This window comes from Cimex lectularius, unplaced genomic scaffold (genome assembly GCF_000648675.2).
Source record: "Cimex lectularius strain Harlan isolate CLEC.00 unplaced genomic scaffold, Clec_2.1 scaffold64, whole genome shotgun sequence".
Taxonomy (NCBI): Eukaryota; Metazoa; Arthropoda; class Insecta; order Hemiptera; family Cimicidae; genus Cimex; species Cimex lectularius.
Window position 1 is genome coordinate 619,842 of NW_019392702.1, and position 26,256 is coordinate 646,097.

General features: G+C 32.8%; 5 protein-coding genes across 11 annotated transcripts; 1 reads left to right on the plus strand and 4 right to left on the minus strand.

The window, feature by feature from the left end:
* Positions 1-2,246: 2,246 nt before the first annotated feature.
* LOC106672324 (8-oxo-dGDP phosphatase NUDT18) lies at positions 2,247-6,383 on the minus strand. Its single transcript, XM_014403664.2, has 5 exons — positions 6,147-6,383; positions 4,917-5,107; positions 4,507-4,856; positions 3,154-3,259; positions 2,247-3,087 (listed from the first exon to the last, which is right to left on the minus strand). Exons 1-5 carry the CDS (start codon positions 6,250-6,252, stop codon positions 2,839-2,841), a joined length of 1,002 nt encoding a protein of 333 aa, XP_014259150.1. The 5' UTR covers positions 6,253-6,383; the 3' UTR covers positions 2,247-2,838.
* Positions 6,384-6,645: 262 nt separating this feature from the next.
* On the minus strand, positions 6,646-10,784 carry LOC106672319 (B9 domain-containing protein 1). Its single transcript, XM_014403653.2, has 5 exons — positions 10,580-10,784; positions 10,394-10,502; positions 7,962-8,070; positions 7,683-7,801; positions 6,646-7,358 (listed from the first exon to the last, which is right to left on the minus strand). Exons 1-5 carry the CDS (start codon positions 10,694-10,696, stop codon positions 7,210-7,212), a joined length of 603 nt encoding a protein of 200 aa, XP_014259139.1. The 5' UTR covers positions 10,697-10,784; the 3' UTR covers positions 6,646-7,209.
* LOC106672318 (protein artemis) lies at positions 9,810-18,732 on the plus strand. 7 transcript variants are annotated; one of them, XM_014403647.2, is made up of 10 exons: positions 10,899-11,110; positions 11,234-11,387; positions 13,923-14,044; positions 14,095-14,247; positions 15,730-15,955; positions 16,014-16,261; positions 17,326-17,492; positions 17,557-17,646; positions 17,705-17,884; positions 17,964-18,732. In XM_014403647.2, the coding sequence occupies exons 4-10, from the start codon at positions 14,130-14,132 to the stop codon at positions 18,123-18,125; spliced, it is 1,191 nt and encodes a 396-aa protein (XP_014259133.1). In that variant the 5' UTR covers positions 10,899-11,110; positions 11,234-11,387; positions 13,923-14,044; positions 14,095-14,129; the 3' UTR covers positions 18,126-18,732. The 7 variants fall into 7 exon arrangements, with proteins under 7 accessions (XP_014259135.1, XP_014259136.1, XP_024081961.1 ...); XM_024226192.1 differs by having other exon boundaries at positions 11,314-11,387; XM_014403649.2 differs by lacking the exons at positions 10,899-11,110; positions 11,234-11,387 and adding an exon at positions 9,810-9,907.
* A 1,195-nt stretch (positions 18,733-19,927) lies between these two features.
* Positions 19,928-22,081, minus strand: LOC106672292. Its single transcript, XM_014403603.2, has 4 exons — positions 21,641-22,081; positions 20,607-20,722; positions 20,279-20,530; positions 19,928-20,204 (listed from the first exon to the last, which is right to left on the minus strand). The coding sequence occupies exons 1-4, from the start codon at positions 21,957-21,959 to the stop codon at positions 19,968-19,970; spliced, it is 924 nt and encodes a 307-aa protein (XP_014259089.1). The 5' UTR covers positions 21,960-22,081; the 3' UTR covers positions 19,928-19,967.
* A 1,734-nt stretch (positions 22,082-23,815) lies between these two features.
* Positions 23,816-25,107, minus strand: LOC106672329 (nuclear speckle splicing regulatory protein 1). The gene is made up of 2 exons (XM_014403673.2): positions 25,003-25,107; positions 23,816-24,925 (listed from the first exon to the last, which is right to left on the minus strand). The coding sequence occupies exon 2, from the start codon at positions 24,898-24,900 to the stop codon at positions 23,893-23,895; it is 1,008 nt and encodes a 335-aa protein (XP_014259159.1). The 5' UTR covers positions 24,901-24,925; positions 25,003-25,107; the 3' UTR covers positions 23,816-23,892.
* Positions 25,108-26,256: the final 1,149 nt, after the last annotated feature.

Sequence of the window (26,256 nt, forward strand, 5' to 3'; positions counted from 1 at the left end):
GTCTACAGCATCTCCAATAGTACTGATAAGGTTCACAATTACACAATAAGTTTTTTTTTCTTTGTCTGGATAAATGAGCTAGTGATCTAATGTTCAATACATAACGAGTGCAAGCATTGATAGCTATCTGAAGTCTGTGAAAGGATTTAAAATCAAGTGTATTTGAGAAAATTGTATAACAATACTGAAAGCAGGGAGCTACACGTGAGTGAATTAATTTTAGTCGCAAGGAATAAGTAGTAAAATAAGAAAGTCTATTCAGGAAATAAAGCAAACTATAAAGGTTGTGACAAACTTTCCCAATCTTAGTTTTACAATTCAGATTGCAAGAAAGGTGTAAGCCAAAATTCTTAATTATGCATGTAAAGGAATAATATCTTTTCCTAACAAAATAAGGGGTAAGGTAAATAAGAAGTTTCCAAACAATTTTTATAAATAAAATAGCTTGTGATTTGATGTTATTAATAGTGATCAAATTATTGGCCCAATTTGAAATTGATATAAATTTTTTGAGTGATATATTGAATGAATTCAACAGGAGGGCAATGCATATAAAATTGAAAATTATCGGTAAAATGTTGGCATTCATAGCAATTAATAGAAGTTAAGATGGCATTAATGAACAATGAAAATGGATTTTTTTTAATTGGGTTCGAACCTGGGACCTTCACCCTACAGTGATGCACACTGTGTAAACATCATAACCGTTATGGCCACCAATGCCCCCTTACTCTGTATATATAACTTTTTTTTTAATTATTTGTCTTGCCCCTATATGTTTTTCAGGTAAGTTTTTGTTTTTAACCTTTTTTTACAGTTTTTCCCTTTTTAATCCTTTTTAAAAAAGATGGTTTCTATTCACATTAAGTTGTTTCGCAACAATCCGGATTTCGAGCCCTTTAGCTCGTCAGTTTTTCCTTCTTCCCCCTTACAACTTGCAAAGTTTCCAATTTCTGTTCTATAAAAACCTATAGGAAGGAATAGACGGCCAATGGGGTGATGGTTAGCCAACCATGGAGTGTTAAGGCAAAATCAACTTTCTGAATTAAAAACCACCCTTGGGGTAAAAATTACCCTGCTAGACTTGTCCAGTTATTTTTTGTGCAAACAGTGGGTCAAGGACTGTAACAGTATTGCCACCTGTGCAATGTTAGTACTTAGTCAGTCTTCAAGAAAATTTGAGATCACCGTAAAAAACTTAAGTATGTCAAAGTGTAGACATATTTAAGATTGTTTTGCCATAGTGATGAACTTAAAGTAAGTCGAATGTTTGGCAGTAACAATTGTTTTTTTCTTCAAGATCATACCTTAATACAGTGTTTGTGAGTGGTCTATACTTCTAACAATGAAAATGTTAATTGTTAAACCAATTATTTTATTTTTCCCCCTGACAATTATGCCTTCTATTGTTTTCTGTTACTTCTTAATTTATTTCTCTTACATAATTACTAATAACATTTAGTTTTTAATCTTGAACGTACGAAAAATTCAAGACATACTCTTTGACCTATCAAAATCATAAAAATGTTATTTCTCGTATGAATTGCAAAAGTGGTCATGTCATACTTTGTCATTATGGAGTACAAACAATACAAAGATAAGAAATTTTGTGTACCATCAAGTTTACAAGAAGTTTCTTTTTCACCTAGATGTCTTAGGTTTCAACGATTTGAATTCACCTCAAGAGGGCAGAAAAAAGACAACAAAAGATTTGATAAACCAGCAACATTTTTGATTAATTCGTCAATAATTGTACATGGTCTCATGCATTCATTTCAAGTGAGATGCTCTTAGATTCAGTAAGCACCATAGTAAACCTGCCAAACAATTATATTTTTGTGTTGTGCAATGCCACTCGCACTGCTAAAATATTAATATACATATAAACCCAGTCATCTGCTAGTCTTTATCATGCTTCAAACTCTTGAAGATTCTTCTTCATCCTCTTGGGTACATAATATTACTGGTGACTCTGAATATTCTAACAGGAATCTAACAACAGACAATTATGGATACACATCCCAAAAAATTATTGTTAATAATGTTTATGTTTTTATACAAATATTCTTTAATGTTTCATTTATAATACAGAAAATTCCAAATGGGAATCATGATTTATGCTGTACCATCAGCTGTAAAAATTATCATTACTTTATCAAGTTTAAGAGTGCATAAAACCAGGCATGATATACTAAACCTCAGTACAAATATTGATCAGTATTGAATAAATAAACTCCAAAATTTTGAAAATGTTATTTTTTTATTTTGATTGGTTAGAAAGGTAAATTTATTTATAAATACATTATAGATTTATATTAAAAAATACTAACTAGATAATTTGTATTATATCATTTTTCAGACCGTTTTTAGAAGGTGGATAGTTTAATTTTAAACAAACTGCCTACCTTCTAAAATGGCCCGAGAAAAATAATATAATACAAACAGTATAAACAACTATACCAGAATAAATAAGAATCATAATAAAAATAAAAAGAAGCTCTAACAAAGTTACATTTTGCATTTTTCTTAGTGCATCTTGATTGATTGACAGTCTTGACAGTTTGATCTTCCCAGAATGGAAATTCGTTAATTGCAGAAATTAAAGACCGCAATGATCAAGAGAAATAAACTGCTGATTAATGTATTAATCAGTCAGAAAATCTTTAAAGGGCCTTAATTGACATGATCATCTATTGATCTAGAAGGTAATTAAAAATTAAATTTTTGTTTACCATTCAATACAAAACTTTATAATCACAGTTAAACTGTTTAAGCAAAATTAAAAACAACTGCTTTAGAGAAACAACCGAATATTGGTTCAGTATGAGTTTATTTGTTTTATCGAATAACATTCAAGGGAATGGTCATGTTCCGGGGCATTAGTGAGAGTAAAGCATCTCCGAGTTCTTTACTGACCCTAAACCAAGTATACTTATCAATAGGGAACACTTCTTCTAGTGGAACACGGAACGAGACCAACAAAGTAAGACAGAGACCGTCCTTGACCGATTCTGTTGTTTTAGGCTGGTGCTCGACACAGATGATCCCGTGTGGTTTATGGGGGGGTACGTCAGCTCCAAAAATGTCCTGTTTGTCGAATTAAAAGTTATAATATTTGTATGCCTTATTTGTAATGAATCAAAAGACACTGACCACCATGAATTTGCGAAGCGTTGAATGAAGGCTCTGAAGATGGTTTATTTCACACATAGGAAAATGAGCTTCTGTCTTTTCAGAGAGGAGTATAAGCACTCGGTTGCTAAAAACATAATTACAATAATATCAGTATTATCACTTTTTGAGCATAATTAAAACAGTGAAACAGGAATGGAGCTTTACAGTGACAATATGTAATATAACAACCTCTTGAACTAAAAATTTTATAACATTTCTGCAAGAATTATTTATTTATTTGGGCAAAGTTCAGACAAGAATAAATTCCCAAAATAGTACAGTCATTACAGCACAGAAAAAAATAAAATAAAGCAAATAAGCAGGGTCATATTAACCCTTGGTTGGCTTCAAAGCAGTTTTGGAAATCTCAATTGGAGTTGGAAATAACACTGAGATCAGAAAATTTGTTGACCCCCTTATCTCCATTGACAGTATATCTGATAGTAAGATAATATTATTGGAATTTGTTGCCTTAGGATTGGAGAAGCAGATAAATATATACTTTTCACCATTAATGTCTATCTTAATCAGCTCCTGTTCTCAAATGCAATCAGATCCTCTTAAAGAAGAGTGCAATGACTCCCAATCCACCTCCTTAAACAGTAACAGCAGTAAATGACTATTCCTAATAACCTTAGTAACATCATTGAAGAGGGTCAAATATAAAATTGGCCTGGTATGTGAGGAACACCCAAGCTAATACAAACCATACTTGAAGAACACTTTTGTAGGAGTCAGCAAATAATCTGTTAACCAAGATTGACTCAAACCAGGCTAGTAAGGGATACCAGAAGCTCGTAGTTTTTAGACAAGAATCTGTATAGGCACCCCATATTGAATTCAGTATCAAAAACTTTTCAAAAAGTGTATATTGATGAGTATATTGCCATTTGAAATAATTAAGGCTTCTATCGTATCCTGTTATTCAAGAGGGTTAGATAAAAAAAAAAAAACTTTTTAGTTCATGAAAAACTACCAACTTTTCAGTTTCTGGGCAGTACAAAATTCTCTTAATGAGAAAAAATTTACTTCACTTGAGGTCTTCAAAAAACACAGAGTTCATTGCTCAACAACCTGAGAGTTCTGGAAGACAGAATTACACGGAAGATGGCAACAGGTAGAGGAATAAAATGGTTCATATGTTGTTAATTAAATTTGTTTGCAAATACCAAAAATTTTCATTGAATTTACCAAAAAAACACTACTGACTTATTTTATGACCTGATACTTTATAGTCTTTTAAGATATTTTATATTTGCACAAAAAGTATATTTTTTATCCAATTAATTGACATAGGTCCACTAATGATAAGTAACTAATTAGAAAACATACCTGCTCTTTTTCTTGATGCAAACAATTAATCTCAGAAGAAGTTTCGAATGTGTTTTCAACGACGGAAGGATTTCTGAGTGTTGCGGTTCTTGTTTTTTGAGAAAAGACCTGCCCCTTTCAATTATAGGGAGGATATCATTAGCCCTTAGACTCATTTCGCTGATGTCTTTAACCCACTTCGCCTGAAGGGACTCAGCATCTGCTTGTGCTGGTGTTTTTAAAGTGCCGCTGACCACTGTTCCGGTCAAAACAAATCTGAACCATGCTTTGCTCGCACACTCGATCATTATTAAAGAAGTCGGCCTCATAACAAGACCAGTTTCCTCCAACACTTCTCGTTTTAAGGCTTCCTATAAATAATTAATTTGACTATTAAGTACATCCAATGTGATAGAAAATACCTAACATACTTCTATAGTTTCGTCACGTTCCATCCTTCCAGCAGGTAAATACCACTGGCCAGCACAAGATCTCTTAGCTTCTTGCATTAACAATACATCGCCCTCACTATTAAATAAAACTCCCATCACGATATAAGTTACGTTTTCTTTGATGACAGGTACGAATTTGGATGGTGCAAGTGGTGCAACTCCTTTGGCAGCTAAACAAAGTCACAATGATAGCAATCACAAACAGATTAAATTTTATGGCATAAAGAATACAATATTGCCTAATAAACTGTTTTAATAAGGTCAGCCCTACTGGACTGTCTTAATCTTAATTAGCACAATTCTCAAATGAGGTGGCATTCCTGCACGCTCTCTGTATGGAGCCAAGGAACTCTTCAATTAGGTAGGAAACATGAAGCAACCTTGCTTTGCATTCCAGACACACACAGTCTTTGGCCCAAAAATAAGCATCTGTGTGTTAACCTCGCATGGCCTATTTTTAATTGGGTGAGGATGACCCTTCTTCTACGATCCTCTGAGGGCCACCCATCAACAGGGCTCTTGATACGCGAGAGCTTTTCTGTTGATCCGGCCCGTTGATGCTGCCACCTTCTTTTAATCATGTTTTTATTGCATTCTTAGCGTAAGAGGGCCGGATTGTAGTAGTTAAGTCCAGAGGTTGGGAATAAACTTTATGTATGTTACCATACACTGTATTGTTCTTGTTGAAAAAAAAACATGTAATATGTATGTGTTCATAAGTTCATACATTGACAATAGGCACATGTGATATGAAAGTGTCTGATTGGTATGTAAATAGAATAAAAAGCCTGTAATTCAAGGTATTTCCTATTTATTATTGAATTTGAGCTGTCAGTGAAAATAAAATAGGGGGTTTGGACGTATAGATGTCACTAAGAAAAATTGAATTAACATCCAATGAGGGAAATTTTTAATAGTCACAGAGTGGAGTAAAGCACAATTTACTATAACAAGTCCCATATCCTATTTCAAAATTGGCCATATATTGTTTTTAAATAGGGAAACATTAAAATTAACTGTTTCTATGTAGGCCTTTATGAGGGGAGGAAGCTTTGTCACCAGAATTTTTGAATATCAAGATTTGAGTTGACCTTAATAATTCTTTTTGTTAACATGTTTTTATACATAATGTCATTATTCGTCAATGAGTTCGTTTGTGAGTAGGACGACCGACATAAATAAGTCTGCTAAGTCAAAAATCTCACTTACCCGCTGCTTCGTTTTGCTCTTGTAAAGTGAAGTCGCAGAGTTCATCGTTGTCATCGATGTAAGTCCCGTTAATTAAATTGTTCAGCTTATTTTCTATGTTGTCCATTATTTATTTAATGAGGAAACCAATCATATTATTAAATATGGGACATTTTACCTAGCACTTAATTCAACTCCATTTCGGAAGTTGTCTAACGGTGTTTGTTGAACCTTATCATGTAATACCTTCGTCTTGCCACGTACAAAGTATCGATAATTTAATATTCGATACATTTGGAGGGGTATCGAAAAACAAAAAATATATTATTTATTTATTTTAAAGGTACAAGTAGGACTTTAAGCCCCCTAAACAAGTACTTATCATAGAAATAAATTTAATTTTATAAACATATTAAAATAATAATAATAAAATGTATAAAACAAAATTGACAATAATATATATTTTTAAATATCATTATTACTTTCTACTTCTTTTATTACATCATCTAGAGTCCCCCAGGGAACACACTTAGGCCCCTTTCTATTTAAGATCTTCATTAACGATATTGCATCTGTTCTTGATGAGACACACTTTCTCCTGTAAGCGGGACGCACCTACAACTTTCTACTTTTGCTTTTCGCAAAGCATTAAGAGATATTCAGCATACATCTACTTTTTGTGTAGGGTTCTAAAATTCAATAAACCAGAGAGAGATATTCTTCAACATTTATTGTCACTATTCTGTCTTTAAGACAAATACAAACAATAAAATTGTCAATCTAGACAGATAAAAATGCTACTCTAACATTAACACAACAAAAATTTTAACTGGCTTTATTGTCAGGAAATATATAGTGATAAATATAATGATTATATATAAATAAACTGTTCACACTGTGTAAACACTATTTGTTGGTATTATTTGTTCTTACATTTTTATTTATATCATTACAATAGATGACAGTCAGGGGATCAAACTTTTATTGTTGACTTGTTAGATCCAACTGCTCTTATTGACAAAGAGTACTTATAGCGACAAAACACGATTTTTGAGCATCATTCTTGTAAAACAAATTTACAAAATTATTTTATACTTATGCTGTTTACACTTCTGCATAAGGAGCCTACAGTTGTAACTTTGTGCTGAGAATTGTCTAAGCCATAAATTCCGAAGTCTTTTGTCATCACATGGAAACTAATTTCAACCTTTCCTTGGCTTCTCACTCGTGTCACTAAAAAACACATTAAACATAACAAATATAACAATAAGAAATACATAATCAGAATATGATTTAGTAAATGGAAAACGTTATTATTAATTAGTTTATTGCATAAGTATTTTAACATAAAAAATATTTAATCAATATGTGATAAATAAATAAAAATGTCAATGAAAAAAGGTTCAAGATGTACAAACAGCCATTCATAAAATAGTGCATTTTGGTTCTTTAATCTTTTAAATTAAACCAAAAAATATTTTACAAATTTATGTATTTAAAATAAAAGTTACAGAAAAAACATTAATTAATAATTACAATAAAATATCAAACCATTACCCTCTCTTCCTTCTCCTTGAGCTAGGACACGAGGATCTATATATTCTGGTCTTCTGCCTGTTAACCAGGAAGTAATTTTCTGAAGGAATGAACTGGATTCTGGCACAAACATAGGAACTCTGATGGAAAAACGACAAAACTTAATAAGTTGTTTTGTTAGCATTTTTTATATACATAAATAAGAGATGTTAAAATCTGTTTGAAGGTCATTATTTTTACCTAAACATTTACCTTCATTAAAAAATAATTATTATTAAAATTAAAGTTAAATTAACTAACATTTTCTTCCAGTGCCCGGCTGAAATTGGAATATGACAGATGCCATACCCTCTTACGACATCATTCCCAAATGTGTCGATACCATAAACACTTAAAATTAGCTGCGGCCCTGGAAATAAATCATAGTTAATTTTTTTAAAGAAAATAAAATTCATGTCAATTGTTTAAAGTTGACAGTGACATGATAGGCATCATAGGACTAGTGCTGAAGATATTTTTCATTTCTTTGTAGTATTTAAACAACTCACTTTTCAAAGGAGAAAAATAAAAATAAATAATAAATAATGAGAGACACCTATTATTAGCACTAATAGTCATTACTCACAGCATCACTTTGCATTTTTACAAGCACAGGTCTATGTGATTTTTCTTTTTACACTTCTTATATTAGACAGTGGTGGAAAATTTTATTGTGTTTTTAATGAGGTCATTTGGGTGGTGAACCGTCAAGTCTAGAAGCCGAACACAGCTGCATAGGATTGAATGAATATCGGGCAAATCTATGTTTGTGTGCAACGTTGAATTTGTTACAAACTACTAAGCTCCTGTCATAATTATTGGGTTGTCCGGAAAATAATGCAGGATTTTGGTATTAAAAAAAAAAAAGAAACTAGTTACTTTAAAGCAATGTTCTTTAATCAAAATAATTTCCCATACTCTCAATACATTTCTCCCAACGTGTTGGTAACTTATTAATTCCGTCTGAGTAGAATTCAGAATTTTTAGAATTGATAAAGTCAATAAATGCATTTTCCAGTTCCGTTTGATTTTTGAATATTATGTGTTGTAAGTAGTGGTCCAGGTGTCTAAAAAAATGGTAGTCAGTAGGCGAGAGGTCCGGAGAGTAGGGTGGGTGAGGCAAAGTTTCATAGCCAAGCTCCAATAATTTTTGTGACGTTACACGTGACACATGTGGTCGAGCGTTGTCATGCAACAAAATGGGCCCTTTCCGATTGACCAAAGAGGGCTTCATTACTGCCAATTTCTGATGCATGGTATTAATTTGGTTACAGTATGATTCAGCATTGATGGTTTCGCCAGGATTTAAGAAGCTGTAGTGTATTAAACCAAATGAAGCCCACCATACCGTAACCATTACCTTTTTTTGATGAGTTGGGGGCTTTGGAAAATGTATTGGAGCTTCTCCTTTGTCGAGCCACTGTCCAGAACGTCTAGTGTTATCGTAGAGAATCCACTTTTCGTCACATGTAACAATTCTGGCCAGAAATGGGTCATTTTTGTTTCGACAAAGAAGTGATGCACAAACATCAAAGCGCTGATTTTTTTGGCGATCGTTTAATGAGTGTGGAACCCAATTTTCGAGTTTTTTCACTTTTCCAATCGCCTTGAGGTGGTCAGCGACGGTCGTTTTACTGACTTTGAGTTGCTCTGCACCCACCACTGATCGCAGAACATCATCATTAAGAGAGGAAGGCCTTCCACGACCTTCTTCATCTTCAAGGCTGAAATCTCCCTCCCGAAATTTTTTAAACCACCTTTGCACAGTGCACTCATTAACACAACCCTCGCCCCAGACTTGGTTAATGTTTCTAGCCGTTTGGGCTCCGCTTCGGCCGAGTTTAAACTCGTAAAAGAAAATCGTACGAAATTCTCGCTTTGACATTATAAGGATGACTGAATTATTTCCAAGTAGCGGAATGCTACAGAGGTAAACAAACAATATCATTTGGAAGAGGATTAATAAGTGTTGACATTCATACAAATGAGTAATCCTGTAAACGTAAACAGAATATTTTATATAGATTTTTTTTAATGAAAACTTAAAATCCTGCATTATTTTCCGGACAACCCAATATGTAGTAGACATTTATTTTGTACAGTTGTGTACCGTTTTGACATGACAGTTTGCTGCATATCCCCAAATTGCACATCTATATTGCCATCATCAGCTACTTGAGCAGTCTGAGGGAAGATCATAGATAAGCGTAAGTTGCATGAAAGGTCCAAGAATGTTTCCCCGTGGTATTCCTGTCTTTATTTTCTCACTTTGAGAGTTCTACCATTTTACTGAGACCATCTTTAGTAAGTTTTATTTAATCTCTTCATCTTAAACTCCGTTGTGGAAAAAAATTCAAAGAAGCCAGTAGTGCAAACAATTTTGGTTGTTACTTATTTCATTAAATTGGTCAAATTTATGATAAATTGCATTGGCCTTAAGTGTGTGATGAGGAAAAACGGTTAATAATAGTTAGTAATAGGATTAAATAACGGTTAATAAACAATTTATTTACCATTATTGTTTTCATAAATTGTTGAAACATTTTCAGAAGGTGTTAGTGGAAAACCATCTTTATTGTTCCATTAAATTGGTTGAATTTATGAATAATTATATTGATTTATGAGGCCTAGAGTGTGTAATAAGAGAAAAAAAAAACAGAAGGTGATACTGTCAGGGTTAAATTTTAACTTACAACCAAATGGGTTTGTTCCCCTGAAAGAAATTTCAAGGGGAAAATTCCAAATGAATAACTCATCCTCGTCGCTGCTTTTGGCAACCTGAGTCACGCCTTCTTCAACACCCTGGACAAAAGATAAACTATTGTTAGAAATAAAATAGTTTTCCATTATAACATACTGAACTATAATGACAAACTGACCGAAGTTACATCCCAGTCCTGACCGAACATAAAACAGTATTTGCAGTAGATTCGATCATATTCTGGAAAATCAGCCGTTTCTATTTGCCCCGCGACGGATAATATGAATCCGGACATAGTCTGATATATATATATTTTTTTTAACCTGCCCTTTAATAAAACAGAAACATCGACAAGATTGTCTATGCAATCCTTATAATGACAGAAATTTGTGTTTTGGCGGTTGCTATGGAGACCTTGTTCGACACCTTTTGGACGAAATCTTTTTTATAACCTACTACGATATCCTCCTCTTCATAGTATAACAACAAACAAAATAAATAATAATAGCGATAATTCGCCGTTGCGTTTTTATTTCAATTATACAAGTTGCCTTAGCTTTGTATAAACCGAGTTTGCTTGCATCCCTTGACAAAGATAAAAGAATGATATAGATAAGAGATGGTCACCTATAGACACTAGATGTCGGAACCAGATATGCCACAATTGTACAAATTCAATAATTGTGCAGATACCACATCTTAGATTTTTGTGAGTTTAAGACCTTAAAATCACATTATTTTTTTTTAGTTTGAATCCTCTACTCGCTATTTAGATAGCTTTAAATTGCACATTTAACAGATAAAAACAATCCTTTATTGTTGTTTGTTTCAGACTTTTTTATTATTACATTTATTTGATTTACAACTGCAAATATTGTATTAAGTAAATATATGTTGAATTTATCATTTGAGGCTCTTGTAACAGAAGTCACTCATGAGAAGGACTCGGGGACACTTTCGCTTTAATCGGCTTGGAGGATTTTCAGGTAGAGTTGGAAGTGATAAAGGTCATACTAATAGATTATTGTGTGTGTTCAGTGATTGATGAATTTTTTTATAAGGGTTTCGATGAGTTCATGTACAAACGGGATGTGTAGGTTGTTATGAATAGTGTAATTTGAAACGTAAAAAGGATCATTTATAATTTGACGGAGAGTTTTAGATTGGATTGATTGGAGATGGGAATTGGAATCTTTGGTAGAGCCCCACACTGCACAGCTGTACGCCCAGAGAGGTCTAATCATTGTCTTTAAATTAACAGTTTGTTTTCAATGTCTAATTTTGATCGTGAGTCAAGTAGTCTTTTTATAAATTATAATGTCAGTTTGTTTGCTGTCTTTTCAGTCTTGTGTGGGGATTCCAAGTCAGTTATTTATCCATGAAAAGTCCAAGATAACACACAAGGTCAGTGGTAGGCAATGGGATTCCATTTATACTCACTACAGGACAGATATTTTTATGTAAGGTAAAATTTATCTGTACACTTTTTGTTAGGTTTATCTTCATTCTCCATTTTGTGAACCATACTGTTGTCATTCAGGTGTAAGTGTTTGAGTGTTAATTGAGGGGTCCAAATTACATCTAAGAATTGCTGTGAATGTATGTGTTGAAATGTTAACATGTGTAGGAATATCTACAGTGTATATTGAAAATAGAAATGGGCCAAGTATACTTCCCTGATGAACACCCACCCTAATGAGTACATAAGGTGAGAATTCAGTTCCGGTCTGTCAGACTTAATATGAGAAGTTGAGAATAAATGCAATGAGGTTCTTTTTACCTATTTTTGAATAGTTCCCACCTCAGCTTTTTATGATGCCCCTGTCAACTTTGACTATACCAGATCCAGATTTTTCAAACTGAAAAAAATGTACTTTACATTGATGTCGTCTTTCCAAAAAGGCAGTTCGCATCTGTACTAAAGTTCAGTTACAGACCACCATTTCAACATATTCGATTCTTCTTGGTAGTCGGCAATGTCTCAGCTTTGCCTTTTTGAGATGTAAGGATGTATTTCAATGAGAAATGGCTACTAGTTAGATAGATTTACTTCAAATCCTGCCTGTTTTGGGACCGCGGTAGCCGAGTGGTCAGCGTGAGAACTTCAACATGTCAGCTTGTAGACCTTGTGGTTCTTGAGTTTGATTCCCACCCCCTTTATATGATGAAATAATCAATGGAATCGTACTTTCGCTAATATGCAAGCTCATAAGTCCACTAGAAAATGAAAATCTTTCCTATTGATCAAACGAATTCCAGCATATCCTATGGATGTTGACTGATACCGTGAGCCAGAAAAGCTCTTCTGACCTTCAGAGGATAGTCTAGTTTCTTACATCCCTCAGCCAAGTTTTCCTTGACATAGTGATTACTGTAGAGATGATACCTGAAGCGATTTATCATGGCCTTCTTTGATTCATCCTTCTACTGTAGGTTTTCTGTGGTGGATGTGAAGCTGGTTCATTGCTACCACAACTTAGAAAAGTACAATAAGTTTTCATTTGAATTGTAGGATATAAAATTACAAAAGCCATGTGATTTGTACCAAGCCGTGGCATGTAGGACAATGTCCTAATTTCAGCAGATGAGCAATGTCAATTATATCTAGAAGAGACAGAACATATACTATGCAACTTATCCACAATAAATAAGAAGCTTGAGCCATATAGATTTTGATACCACAGCCCTGAGAAGAATTCTCGGTTCATAAAACAAACCAAAATCTTCCTGGTAATAAAATATAAGAGATAAGCACAACAGACAAAATTTTAACTAATAAAATGAGAAATCTGCTCAACTTCAAATAGGAAAAACATCCTAATCACTTGACCACCACAGTTAGCAGCAACAATACCCAGCACCTATAAGAAAAAGAAGAATTGATGCAGAGAGATAAGAATTATTAAAAATTAGGAAAATAATAACTATTTTATTTTTATTTACAAGATTGTAAAAAATTATAAGTAATATGGGTTAAGGAGTTATTCAACAGATTTCCTATTTAAATTATCAATTTACCTACTTAAAATGTGGTCACCGCTGGGTGGAGGGAGCAACACAAATGTACCAGAGATTCTGTTTTTCTGTCCCAGCTCATCTTCTACTATGTAGTTGGAAGAAGTGGCTGATGATAGTTTTTTTAAACTGTAACGTTCTGGTGTTTGTTAATTTTTGTCATATTTATGCCTAATAGTTTTCAAACTCTTCCTCTGTCCTTTTCCTTTAAGGCCGGACCCACACATCACTTTGTAGTCAAATTGCTCAGCGATAGGCTATTCGTGTTTCCAAATGTCTTCTCCAAAGAGGGAAATGGACTTTATAAAAGAATGTATTATTCTGAAAAATAGAATTTATTTTATCACAAATCCTGCCACTTAAAATAACAAGCCCTTTTCATTGCATTGGACAATTTTTACCATTTGTGGTTGTGCATCATGCTTTCCAACTTTTTCAGCTAATTCCTTTAATCTTCACATCCTGGTACTCCGAATAGAGTTAACTTACTTTGTATTTTTTTATAGGTGTTGGCCTAGGAAGTTTAGACAATGACCAAGAAAAGGCAGAAAGCAGAAACACTTTGGTTCATGCACAATGAAGTTTTTCTTAAATTTCCCTTTGGAACAGTTGTTTTTTAACTTTGAAAGTATGAATTTATATTACCAGGCTTATAACTATCTAATTGTATGATTTTAGTGAATATTATGCTTGGATAAAATATAACAAAAGCTATGAGCATATTCTCTGGAGTTTTTCAAGAAAAAGAATTGTGCGGTATCCAAATTGATAAATTTGAATTGAATTCAAACTCTAAGCCTAAAATATTTTTCCTGACACACTACCATTCAGGTATTTATCTAAAACCTATATTACATTTATTATTTAGAAACTAGTGATTTTTCGGCTTATCAGCTTATTTTTAGCATTAATATTTATTTGATATAAATAATTCATTTAAAAATAAACAACTCAATTATTTGATTTTTTTCTTTTTTTAAGGCCACGAGCCATCCATTAATTACTATTTCATTACATTATGTTTTATTATTATAGCATCTGTGTTTATTTATTATTATTACATTTGATTATATATTACAAATGACAGTGATGAGGACAGCTTCCATGACAGGTACTGGTCTCAGAAATGGCAGAAAAGAATGCTGAAGGTGGTAAAAGTCAAGACACTGTTAGTTGTATGAATCTCTTATGGAACAGCATACAGCCACATTTAAAAAAAAAGAAAAACCCACCCCTAACCACTAACTAGATATTCTATAGCTAAAAATATTTTATCCGATCATTTCAATGTTTTGAATAAATATATATGATATCTCTTTAGAAACAGCCTAAAAATCTTAATAGAAAAATTGCAGAGGATAATTTACATTTGCTAACAGAAGAAAAATTAATAATTAGAAAGGTAATTGATATAGCGAGGCTAATTACCAGTATGGTACAATCTATGGTTAATCTAAAGCAAAAGAGAAAAACTTATCTTCCTGAGTCATCAAGAGCCAGTTAAAGTCAATGAGCTTAAAAAAGGAAGACAAATATTGAAAACAGCCATTAGATAAAAAGTTCTTCATAAATTCACTAATTTCGTGGTCCGCTTGAGCAGTGACACTTGAGGTCAAGAAAGCTCAAGTGGTAGAGCAGCGGCGTATCAGGCCGAAGATCGTGGGTTCAAATCCTGCTCGTGCCATTGACTTTTTTATCTCAACTAAAAAACCTTAATTAATTGTAAGTTCTTCATAAAATAAAGTGGAAGATGGAACTAAAAAAATTTACTGGTCCAATATACTTCCTTCTAATCTTACTATAGTTGGTGACAAAGTTCTTGAAATAATTAATTAATCTTTCTTATTGATACTCTATGGTGAGTTTTTGTTCACCTGATAAAGGTCCAGGACTGAAGCTTGTGAATTTAAAATAAACCATGAGGAGGAAAATGTTTTGATCAATTAGCCTTACCATCTCAATGAATATAAATCTAACAAAGTACAGTCCACCAAAACACAAGAAATAAAAAACAGAACATGTTATCATTGGTGAAGAATTCAGCAGATGGAAGAACATTCCTGAATGACAACTATAGCTGTTAATCAAAAATCAACAATAGCTATTTAACTTATAGAACAATTTTATTTTAATGTACATGGTTTTAAATTAAAAACATTTTTGATTAGAGTGGGAGGAGTCAACGATTCCAGGGGTGACAGTGGAAATTAAACTTATGACCTGACACCTCAAAACTTTTATTTGACATAGATAATTTCATTTTTAAATAAATTTATTTCAAAAACTACAATTGCACTTTCCATTTTGTTTCAGATCACATTGTTGGATTAAATGATTTGAATTACATTAATTACTTCAATGAAAATGATGACGTATATTTGTACTGTTCCGAAATCACAAAGAAACTAATTAAAAAAAACATTGTATTAAATGAAAAACGAATAATTATCCATGAAGAAGGAGCTGTTGTGATTTGCCCTAATGATGAATGGATCAAAGTCACTGCCCTGAGAGCTGGCCATTGTCCAGGGTCTTTAATGCAAGTTGATTTAAATAAGGATGTAGATTGATTTATTAATAATCATTCAATTTAATAGGTATCTCTTTGAATCGAATATTTCTAATGTTTTATTCACTGGGGATTTTCGTTTGTCTATGAGGGATGTAAAGTTATGCAAATCCCTGAAATCGATAAAGCTTGATAAAATATACTTGGATACAACTTTCGCTAGCCCTTCTTATCCCTCATTTCCAACTAGAGAAGAGTCTTTTAAATGTATTTTGAAGTTGATAACAAATAAAGAACAAGAAGGAAACAGCGTACTATTTATTATTAAACTAAGTGGTAAGTGCTTCTATTAATCTTTAAAAAAATTAATTTATTTAAAAAATAACTATAGCAATTTTTTTAAGTTATATTAGGACTGCATAATTAAATGTGTGTATGCAATGGCAAAGATGTGGGAAAAGGAAGTATGCAATATAGTATTAAGATGATTTGTGATGAGTCATGGCTGTCTGTGACAGGTTGTCTAAGTGCCACCATGTCATTGTTGGAAAGATTTGAAACTAAAGTGCCTAGATAAAAAAGTAGTATAAGTCTGAGTTCTAGAACTAGTAGATCTTGAGATAAATGGAAACAAGATGAAGACTGGGACCATTGTTATTAAGTCCTCTAATATTAAAAACACAATAAAAATATGAGAAATACAAAATAGCAAATTTGTTGGGTTGGATCAGATGAGAAAAATTGGGTGAGCAGTCCTGAGGATCTCGCAGAAGAAAGATAATTTTTGCCCAGAATAGGCCATAAAAAGTTGTTACAGAATTATGTTTGGGCCTAACTCTAGGTGTGGGGTTGTTTGATGGTTCCACATATCTGAAGAGCTGTGAATGCCTCCCAATATGCCATGAACATAGCAGTGCATTTCTTAGTCCCATGTCATGATTTTTGGATGAAGGGGTCTTCTATAGATTTTTTTTGCCTTTAGATTGAACATATTTATTAGCATGAATGTATAGTAGGTAAAGGCCAATTGCAGAAAATCAACCATCATTCGGACAAGTTGGGTAGGGTGATGGAGAAATTTAAAGTACTCCATCATCCTCCTAGAATAAACATTATGTTTATAGGAAAGCAATAGTTATATATAGTGTGAGTGCAAATATTTCATAGGATGTAATTTTCTCGCCTAGTTTTTCAATAGTCCCCAAGTCTTTGGTGGATACAGAAGACAGAGTTCTAATCCTGAACTGGCATCAATCAGGATTGCTGATTGATTCCAAATGTTATAATATTAACATAATGTATGTATGTATATATATATATAGAATTGATATGAATTATCAATAATATGATATTAATATATTTTTTGCTCTTTTTTTCACATTATATTCATTATTCTAAAGCAAATGTTGGTCAAGAGTTTCTTATGGTTAAAATTTATGAAGCGCTAGGAAGGAAAATTTATATAGAGGAAAAAGTTGCGATGAATTACACATCAAGCATTAAACAGTTGGTAAATGTTGTTACACCAAATCCACAAGAAACAAATATCCATTTTTATTTTTCTGAGGTAAGGTAACTTGTATGTTTGTGGTAATGTATTAATGATTTTATTTTATTTATTTTTTTAACAGAACCTCATTCAAGAGAAAGCAAGAAAAGTAGTTAATGCAGTCATAATAAAACCTACAGCACAGTGGTTTCACAGAGATAATTTAATAAATGTATCCTTCACAATATAAATAGTATATATTCATATGTTCAAACATTTAAAAATTTCAGGGGCCACTTCAAAAAGATTATTCGATCTGGCGAGTCGCTTATTCATCTCATTCAAGCCTTGAAGAACTGTCTGAATTTGTGAAATATCTCAAACCAGCAGAAATTGTTCCGATTGCTTTCGCCAATAAAGTACGCATAGGAAAAATTGGGTACACATTTGAAAAAATGACTGTTGACGAGGTACGATTACAATTGGATTTTTTATTGTAATTTATTGTTTATTAATTGTAATTTAATAAACCATTTTTATTTCTCTTAGATGCTGACAGAAATACAATGTAATAATAGCCTGCATAAATGTATTAGAAAAAGAGAACATGAGAATCCCTTACCAAATTTCAAAATTGCCAAAAAATTAAAAGTAGGATGGGAAGAAGAACTAAAAATAATGAATGAATTAGGAGAGCTAATAGTGCTTTAAATTTTTTATTTCTAAATTTATAAAGTATAAATGTAGTTCAATAATAAATTATTTTAATTTCATTGTTCTGTGCTGTTACCAATGACAGAACTTCAGAGTACTGATCAGAAAGATTATAAATATTGAACTAGATAAATATTTTTTGTTATGATGTCTTTTTAGTAAATACTCTAATAATAAAAAAATTAAATTAAATATTATGATTAAATGAAATAGGAGGACAGGAATTTATAATAAAGGAATAAAAAATTTAATACATTTGATAATGTATGTGATATATTAATATGAATTATGCAGTATACCAAATATGAATATGAAGTATGATTCATAAATATAAAATAACTTTCTTGTTAAGATCTACACAGATCTGTTAAGCCAAACAAATAAATTAGTTAGTTATAGGAGCATAGAAAACCCATCACTGAAGAAAACAATGAGTACAGGTGAACTGAATTTGATTGAAAATAGCCAAGCTAAATGTAAAAATACTCATAAAACTGTTGTGGTTATAATATGTATTACCTCACAATAGGCTGCTTTTTAAAAGATTTAACACATTTTTTAATTGTAGTTTTTATTCTACAATAAAAACTTTATTAATTATAAATATATTGTATATATTTACTCCATTCCCTATGAAACATCATATTGTGTCATAATTTAATTTTATACTTCATTTGTCATATTTGATTGACTTATATAAGCTCAATTTTGTACATACGTACAAGAGTTTTGGTAACTTCACCCACTTAGGTGTTTTGGCAGTCTGGGATCAGATCTCAATCTTATCTGCCCAGTCATCAAAATTGGGCTCCAGGTCCATGAACCGCTACATCGTTTCAGCCCCTAATGCAATCAGCTACTCTCACTTAAATCCATTTTTTCCTTTGCCCTTTACACAAACTATATTTATAACTATTGAATTGTATTGTACTAACAATACTAATTGTTGTATTGTAATTGTTGAAAAATCTAATTCAAGTAAGAAGTAGTCAATATTCCTCCATCAGCCCTTTAACAATACACCTTCATTCTAATAAAATATTTGCTCTCAATATACACAAAACAGGATATGTATACCAAGTTCTATATACAATAAAACTGTTTTCTCCTAAAATTGAAACTGGGGATTCACGCACAATTCTCATGCTGGGTAGAAGTACCACTAGCTCTCTATATGGAGCCAAGAAATGATACCGTTCAAATAAATGGCACACATTGTGCAACCTCCTACCTGCCATACAAATATGTGAGCTTTGACCCAAATTAATTGTCTGTATATCAACCTCGCATAGCTGGTTAGGGATGGTTGGATAGCCACTTTTTTTTTTGTGGGGGGGAGGATGTTTCTCAGCCTTAGTCACCTCATCACCTTTTATCACCAGTCACCTTTTTGCTACCTTATTTACCTATTTGGGCCCCAGACTGCAACCACCATTTTGCCAAGATGCTCCAGTTCATGGTATCCCTGCAGCAAAGGCACAAAAAGAGGGTCTACAGAGGACATGACGTGGACCGTAATTGTCATGTTAATTCTCACATATATTTATTAATTATGTGTTAATATAATAAAACTATCCAAATATATTGTGTTTTAGAATAATCTGATAAAATTTGTTTTTATTTTATTAATTGGCAATTTTTTTATATTTATTTTGAATAGCGATGGAAATTACCCTTTTTGGATTTTATTTAAACTGTTACTTACATTCTTTTCAACATCAACATAGTGTATAATAAAACTTGTTTTTATCTTAATTATATTTGAATCTAGAAGGTGGAATAAATGTTTATAACTCAAATTAGCATATAAATTGATATTTTTATTTGTGTCATTATTGTTTATTCAATTTTGGTCGTTGGTAAAAATTTTGAAATTAAGTCTTTAATGCATTCACAGCCTTCTTGAAATTTCCCTTTGGTCTCGCTAACTCTTACAGGCTGATAATGCCCGATTCCCGCTCTGAAGATGGCATTCGACATTACGGAATAAAAGCAAATATAGTAGAGTGTTCGGACCAATTTAGCTGCACTTTTTGGTAAAATAAAACAGGACACTATGCCCAAGAGCGGACGTGTCTGAAATAATATATAAAATTACAATAAAATGTTCAATCATGATCAATACACAATACCATAGAATGCAAACTCACTTGCACATAAAATTTCATAATATCCCTCATACATTCTTTATATCTTTCATCGTAAATTTGCGCTATATTTTTTGGGTCATGTCTCAATTTCTCTTTGATAACTTTGTAATCGATACAAGCCATAGTGATTAATGCAACAGTGGGCATTAATAAGAAAATATCAAGCAATAAAGATATTGCCATGAATGAAGTCGGCCTATTCCTGGGAATTCTTCTTAACCAAAACAGAGACCACTTTGAAGAAAATGGGCCCTAAAAATAGTATTTAAAATTAAATATTATCTTGTATTAATTAAAATTTTATAATGTTGTATTAAAAAATTCTCACTGTTATTAAAACACCAATTGCTGCATAATGTAATCCCCTACTGATATTGTATTTTCCCGATGATTCTTTTTCCATACATAATTGGGCTATTGTATCTCCAAGGAACATGTATATTCCTATAAATTAGAGTCAATAATTATAGTGATGTAAAGTAGTTCATATTATATTCATTGCTAAATTAATTGTGAAATTTCTTCTTTAGAACTTTAGCTGTTGGTTTTTGATACTTTTTGATCCACATATACTTAAAGTTTAAGCATTTTACCAACTTCAGAGTTGGGTATCTGTGTTATTTTGTCATAAATATTATACAATGATGTACATTACATACAGCTTCAGTAATTGATTTAAGAAGTCAAGACATGTGCAAACACAATTATCTAATTATCTTCATTGGTTGGTCAAAAACGCTATAGAAAGATCACAGATACCATGATACAATTGAAGATTGTGAAACACCTAAACGCATCTGACAACTCAAACCATTGCATATGCAGATCCAAAAATTATCGAAAATAACCAAGCTATTGCTATGTAATGAACTGGCAAAATAACTTGTGTACCATGTTAAAAAAAAAGGTACAATTAAAATTTTAAACTAATAATCTTATATACTTATCATATTTATAATAAGTTCCTTTAATCACCAAAATTATCTAAATGTACAAAAAGAATGGAAATATTGAAAAAATGAATAAATTTAATTAATTTATAAGATTTCTTCCAGTGCTCTTTGGTTGTGATGATTATGTAATTTCATTATTACCAATCATTTTGTTCTGCCTATCTTGTCTGAGAGATCAATCCAGCAAGCATATGCAAACCAAAATGACCAGTAAAGAACAAATTATTTTTTTAATCATTGAATTCCCTTACACAAAAGCATGAATGGTTTTTGTTAGAATTGTGGTTATTGATGAAGCAAATATTCCATAATGTTTTGCAAGAAATTTAAATAGACATTTTATATGACAAAACAAAGGTCAATAAAAAAATAGACATACTGTGCTAATATTAAAATACTTGATAATTACCTGCTGGAAAGGCAAAAAACAGCCATGGATAAGAGTATCGTTTCAGTTTGCGCCTAATTTTAATGACCGTGCATCGTTTCATTCCAAATTTGACTAGCCAATACCAAATGCTAAAATAGACGCCAATCTTTCTTTTAGCGTATCGTCCTTGGCAGGCAATATCCGAAAGCTTCGTGCTACTTTTTTCTGTACTTAATTCCATTTGCATCTGTAAATGTGGTGTCTTCTTGGATACGACCCTTCCATTAGGGTTGAACCTCCCGATGGCAATTTGTTTTGCATTTTTGTATAAAATGTGAGTCCGTTGCATTAACATCATTGAAAGTTTCTTATATTCATTGGTTTGTGTGTTACTTTAAATTTTGAGTAGTGTGTTACTTAAAACCTTGCCTGCCTGAATTGTTACTATGGTTATTTAGTCCATATAATAAGGACATATGCTTTTTTGTTTAATAAATTGTTGCCAACTTCAAATGTTTCATAATTGATTTTTTCAATCCAGCTTACCATTTAGAAAGAATAGATTTAATAAACTACCATGATTATGCCTATTATTAGAATGTGTAATGTGAACGAATATAAAAGAATTTTAGCTCTTTCCAGACAATTGACATATTCTGCTTGAAGTCTTGGATAAGGCACATTTGCGAGAATTTCAAAATCTTTCCTCAAAAAAATTGCTTACGATCAGTAATAGTTATAATAGGCAAGGTTTCTGAGAAATTTAAATTGTACAGATTGAAAGTTGTGAACAGATTCAGTACAGTACGGATTCCAAACAGAACAGTATTCAAAACATCTTACTAGCAATATGTAAAGAATAGTCAAGGTGAGTTGAGATCAGTAATACAAACCTAAAACTTTTAAGCATGATTAAATATGCTGAATAGGGCAGTAAAATTTAATTTGTGGTCCAAAACCACACCAACGTCTTTGGTAGCAGTTTTAAGAGAGAGAATATATTACTAATAGAGTAAGTGAAGATTTAGTCCAATAAAAACTCATAGAATAGCGTAGGTGGTTCCCTAAAGTCAGTAGTATAAAGCATATGCCAGATTGAAGAAGAATGCAATCTATATATGTGAAAGGCATGATGAATTTTAAATCTCTTTTAATTTCATGCCTTTCACACATATACTCATGCCACTCTAAATAATAAGAGTGGAGATGAGAACTAAGAGGGGAGAAAATGGTACCTGCCTTGTACAATTTGTTTATTGCTGGTTATAAAAATCGCCCAGTAATCTCGACAGAAATCTGTCTAAACGACATCTACCGCGGGGCAGTGGCAGCCCCAGACCTGGAAAGAACGGAACCTGACAGATCTCTCGCAACTGTTTTTAACCTTAAAATTGTACATAGGGCTTTATCGTGGAGAGGTAGCTAAAAAATATTTGACGTTAGGCATGTTAGTTGCCTTTTTTTTTTTTTAAGTTTTTTCATGTTGCAAGTCTCAAATATTTTTTGGAGTTTATGAAAACCATCCATATCCAGAATTACATTCCCTATTATCTTCTGCTATAAGCAAAAAAAAGCTTTAATTTTAATAATTGCTTTTTTTAAATTGCTATGGCACTAAACACTGCAAGTTTTAACTTAACCAGGATTGGCATACGAACAGGTTCGTTGCAATCAATAATAAAACATAAATACCCTTTCACTCTTGGATTCAGTAAATATTATATTCATTTAACAAATTCAAAACCAATGGCCATGGATTAACCCTCCTTTGAGCCCTGGGCATAATGAAAGAAAAAAAAACAGTCTTAATAACATATTATACCAATTAATTTTTTTTTAATCTAAGATCTTGGTTGAGATAAAAAAAAAGTTAGCGTCCCAAGTGGGATTCAAACCCACATCCTTTGGCTAAATTGAAAAATGGCAAAAAGAGGAAAAATTCAAAAGGTTGTAGGTTCAGATGAGGAGTTGATGCCCGAGTGGATCGAAGTCACAATAGCTGCGGTCGGGCAGCTGGTCGAGGTGACTGGCTCATTCATTCCCAACAACTACCAGCTGGTGGAGGGCCGGCTCAATCAGGGAACCTTTTAGCCAAAGGTCGTGGGTTCAAATCCCACATGTGACACTAACTTTTCATATCGACCAAGACCTTAGATAAAGAATAATTAATTGAAATCAAAGATTATTTTGGAGTCAGTTAACATTAAAAAATCATTAATTAAACAAATAATTTATTGCATATACAATTAAAATTGGATTTACGAATAATTTTCCCAAGAAAGGCAAAATTCTTAATGAACAGCTGCAACACGAGCTACTTTCCTTTCAAGATACCTCTTGAGAGCAGCTTCAAAAACCGGGCCTACAGTCCTTTTTTCCCAAATATTTACATGTGGTTTTTCAATTCGGATCGTTGTAGGTTGGTCCACTTCTACTGGTGGTTGCTTTTCGTGTTGGACGAGATCAACTTTCTCATGTTCATTTAATTTTATCCTCTTTGGCTCTTCACATTCAGGTTCACTATTTTTATCGTAATCACTTACGGATTCACTGCTACTCGAAGATGAAGATGTCGCATCATCTGTATCTGCATCTTTGTCCCTATCGGGTGAACTTCCTGAATCTTTTCTCTTTCGGTATTGCCTTTTGTCTTTCGCGTGATCCTTTTCATTTTTTGAATCGTGGCTGTGTGCCTTTTCTGTGAAAGAGTGTCCTTCCTCTTTCGGGCTAACTGTCGTTTGGTACAAATGCCTGTAGAAGCCGCTGATATCCTGCTGCTTGGTCACATCACCTATCTCCTCGAGCATGTCCTGCCTTTGCTGTTCGGCGTCTAATTTGGCGAATTCTTCCAGTTTCTTTTTGTAAGCTGTAGTGACGAAGGTCTCCTTGTCTTTGAACTCCTCGCCTTCTGCGTCCCGTTCTTTCTGCACTTGCCGTTCTATTCGGCGTTCGTTTTCTATTTTCCTCTTCTCGGCAGTCGCGAGCAACTTCTGGATGTACCTGGGTTTGCGTTCCTTCTCCTTGACTACCTTGGACTGTTTCTGCTGTTCGAGTTGTTCGTACACTTCATCGTACTGGTAAACGGTCGCGTCCTGTTCGAGTGCCCTCTGCATATCCAGTTTCGTCTGTCTCTTCGCCACCGCTTGGGTCGGATCGCGCTTCGACTTCTTCTGCCAGTCGTTTCCGCCGCCGTCCGATTGGTCGGAACTGCTATCGTCCCCGAACGCCGAATGCTTTTGAACAAGATTCTGCACGTTTTTCTTCGGAATTTGCAAACCGTATTGCTTACCCGACGACATCTTAGCTTTGAAAATTCAATATTCCCTATTGAAAATTAAAATTGAAACGATTATTTATTAATTAATATTAAATAATTAATATTAATTAGTTATTAACGTTACCCTACAACCATGTTGAAAACATGACAGAGTACAGAACTATAGACAATACGCTTTCAGTTTTAACCTACCGGCTTCCACGAATGGATACTTCATGAACGTGGGTCGATACCAACAGAAATCGATAGCTGTGCACTGAAATGGGGAGACTCGAACTCCCAATATCAACCAGGCACTTACACAAAAAAATTCAAATTTAACGTTAAACGTAATAATCTTATCTAAGGAATAATAATATATAATAATAATAAGCTAATAATGATTTCCCGTTAGGATGATGGCCGCTACAGCAGGAACGAGGTTTGGAGGTATGGTGAACAAATAATTGTAATAGTTATTTGGAGATGGTGAGATGCACGCGACGACATCTACAAGAGAACAAATACTTTGAGTGCTGAAGATGATATCAATAAAGATCGAAACGTTAGCACGATAAAGATATTTTTCTAAACCCACATCACACCAGACTGCATCTCACGATTTATTAACTAACTGTCACTAAACACCACACAATTGTAATAGTGTCAACATATCTAGGAGTGGATCTTTTTTTGTCTTCTTCTTCTTTTTCAACAACCATTACTAGACCATAAAAGAACGACATACAAAAGTGGATTATTAATAACTGCTTAATTATAATATGTAAACAATTGGAAGTAAGCAACAGCAGACCGCTATATCCTCTCTGAATTTCTGAAAGTATAAGATCAGATTTTTTATGTGAAACAACGCAAATAGTTAAGGAGCACTGGCCTTAAGGGATCAATTGAAAGGAACTTTTTCAAGATTATTAACCGAGTAGATAAAAAACAAAAAAGGGTGTCATAGTTTAGGTTTAGTTAAGAGGATTTGATAGTAGGTATGTTCAAAGGGTAAAATATATTGCAATAACATTAACGATATGTTGTGAGTTCAACAAGGTTGTAACCTTTTATTTCTATTAGGAATTCATGGAACTGTACGCTGTTGCACAACCCATATGAAATGACCTGTTGATGGATCACCTGTTGGTAGGATTAATAATATATTAAATATATTAATAATATTAATATATTCAGCCATCATAAAATTAATGTAGTACTACAATGTTGTTAATTCATTCCTCTACATAATTATTACCACTAGGTTTTAGATTTCATCTGCCTGAAAAAAGGCTTCATTTGCTTGGAAAAAGGTTTTATTTGCTTGAAAAAAAGTTTCAATTGTAAAAAAAAGGTTTCATTTGCGTGAAAAAAGTTTCTTTTGACTAGAAAATGC

Excerpts from the sequence above, each read along its gene's own strand:
- LOC106672292 (XM_014403603.2), bottom strand. The coding sequence starts at position 21,959 with ATGATGTTAATGCAACGGACTCACATTTTATACAAAAATGCAAAACAA. Across the intron at positions 20,723-21,640 it reads GTTTTTTGCCTTTCCAGCAG|GAATATACATGTTCCTTGGA; the intron begins GTAATTATCAAG and ends TCTAATTTATAG. Across the intron at positions 20,531-20,606 it reads CAATTGGTGTTTTAATAACA|GGCCCATTTTCTTCAAAGTG; the intron begins GTGAGAATTTTT and ends TACTATTTTTAG.
- LOC106672319 (XM_014403653.2), bottom strand. The coding sequence starts at position 10,696 with ATGTCCGGATTCATATTATCCGTCGCGGGGCAAATAGAAACGGCTGAT. Across the intron at positions 8,071-10,393 it reads GGGAACAAACCCATTTGGTT|GGCCGCAGCTAATTTTAAGT; the intron begins GTAAGTTAAAAT and ends ATTTATTTCCAG. Across the intron at positions 7,802-7,961 it reads GCCGGGCACTGGAAGAAAAT|AGTTCCTATGTTTGTGCCAG; the intron begins GTTAGTTAATTT and ends TTTTTCCATCAG.
- LOC106672318 (XM_014403649.2), top strand. The coding sequence starts at position 14,130 with ATGAGCATATTCTCTGGAGTTTTTCAAGAAAAAGAATTGTGCGGTATC. Across the intron at positions 16,262-17,325 it reads ATTTATTATTAAACTAAGTG|CAAATGTTGGTCAAGAGTTT; the intron begins GTAAGTGCTTCT and ends ATTATTCTAAAG. Across the intron at positions 17,647-17,704 it reads ACAGAGATAATTTAATAAAT|GGGCCACTTCAAAAAGATTA; the intron begins GTATCCTTCACA and ends TAAAAATTTCAG.
- LOC106672329 (XM_014403673.2), bottom strand. The coding sequence starts at position 24,900 with ATGTCGTCGGGTAAGCAATACGGTTTGCAAATTCCGAAGAAAAACGTG.
- LOC106672324 (XM_014403664.2), bottom strand. The coding sequence starts at position 6,252 with ATGGACAACATAGAAAATAAGCTGAACAATTTAATTAACGGGACTTAC. Across the intron at positions 3,260-4,506 it reads TGCATCAAGAAAAAGAGCAG|CAACCGAGTGCTTATACTCC; the intron begins GTATGTTTTCTA and ends TTATGTTTTTAG. Across the intron at positions 3,088-3,153 it reads CGCTTCGCAAATTCATGGTG|GACATTTTTGGAGCTGACGT; the intron begins GTCAGTGTCTTT and ends TTCGACAAACAG.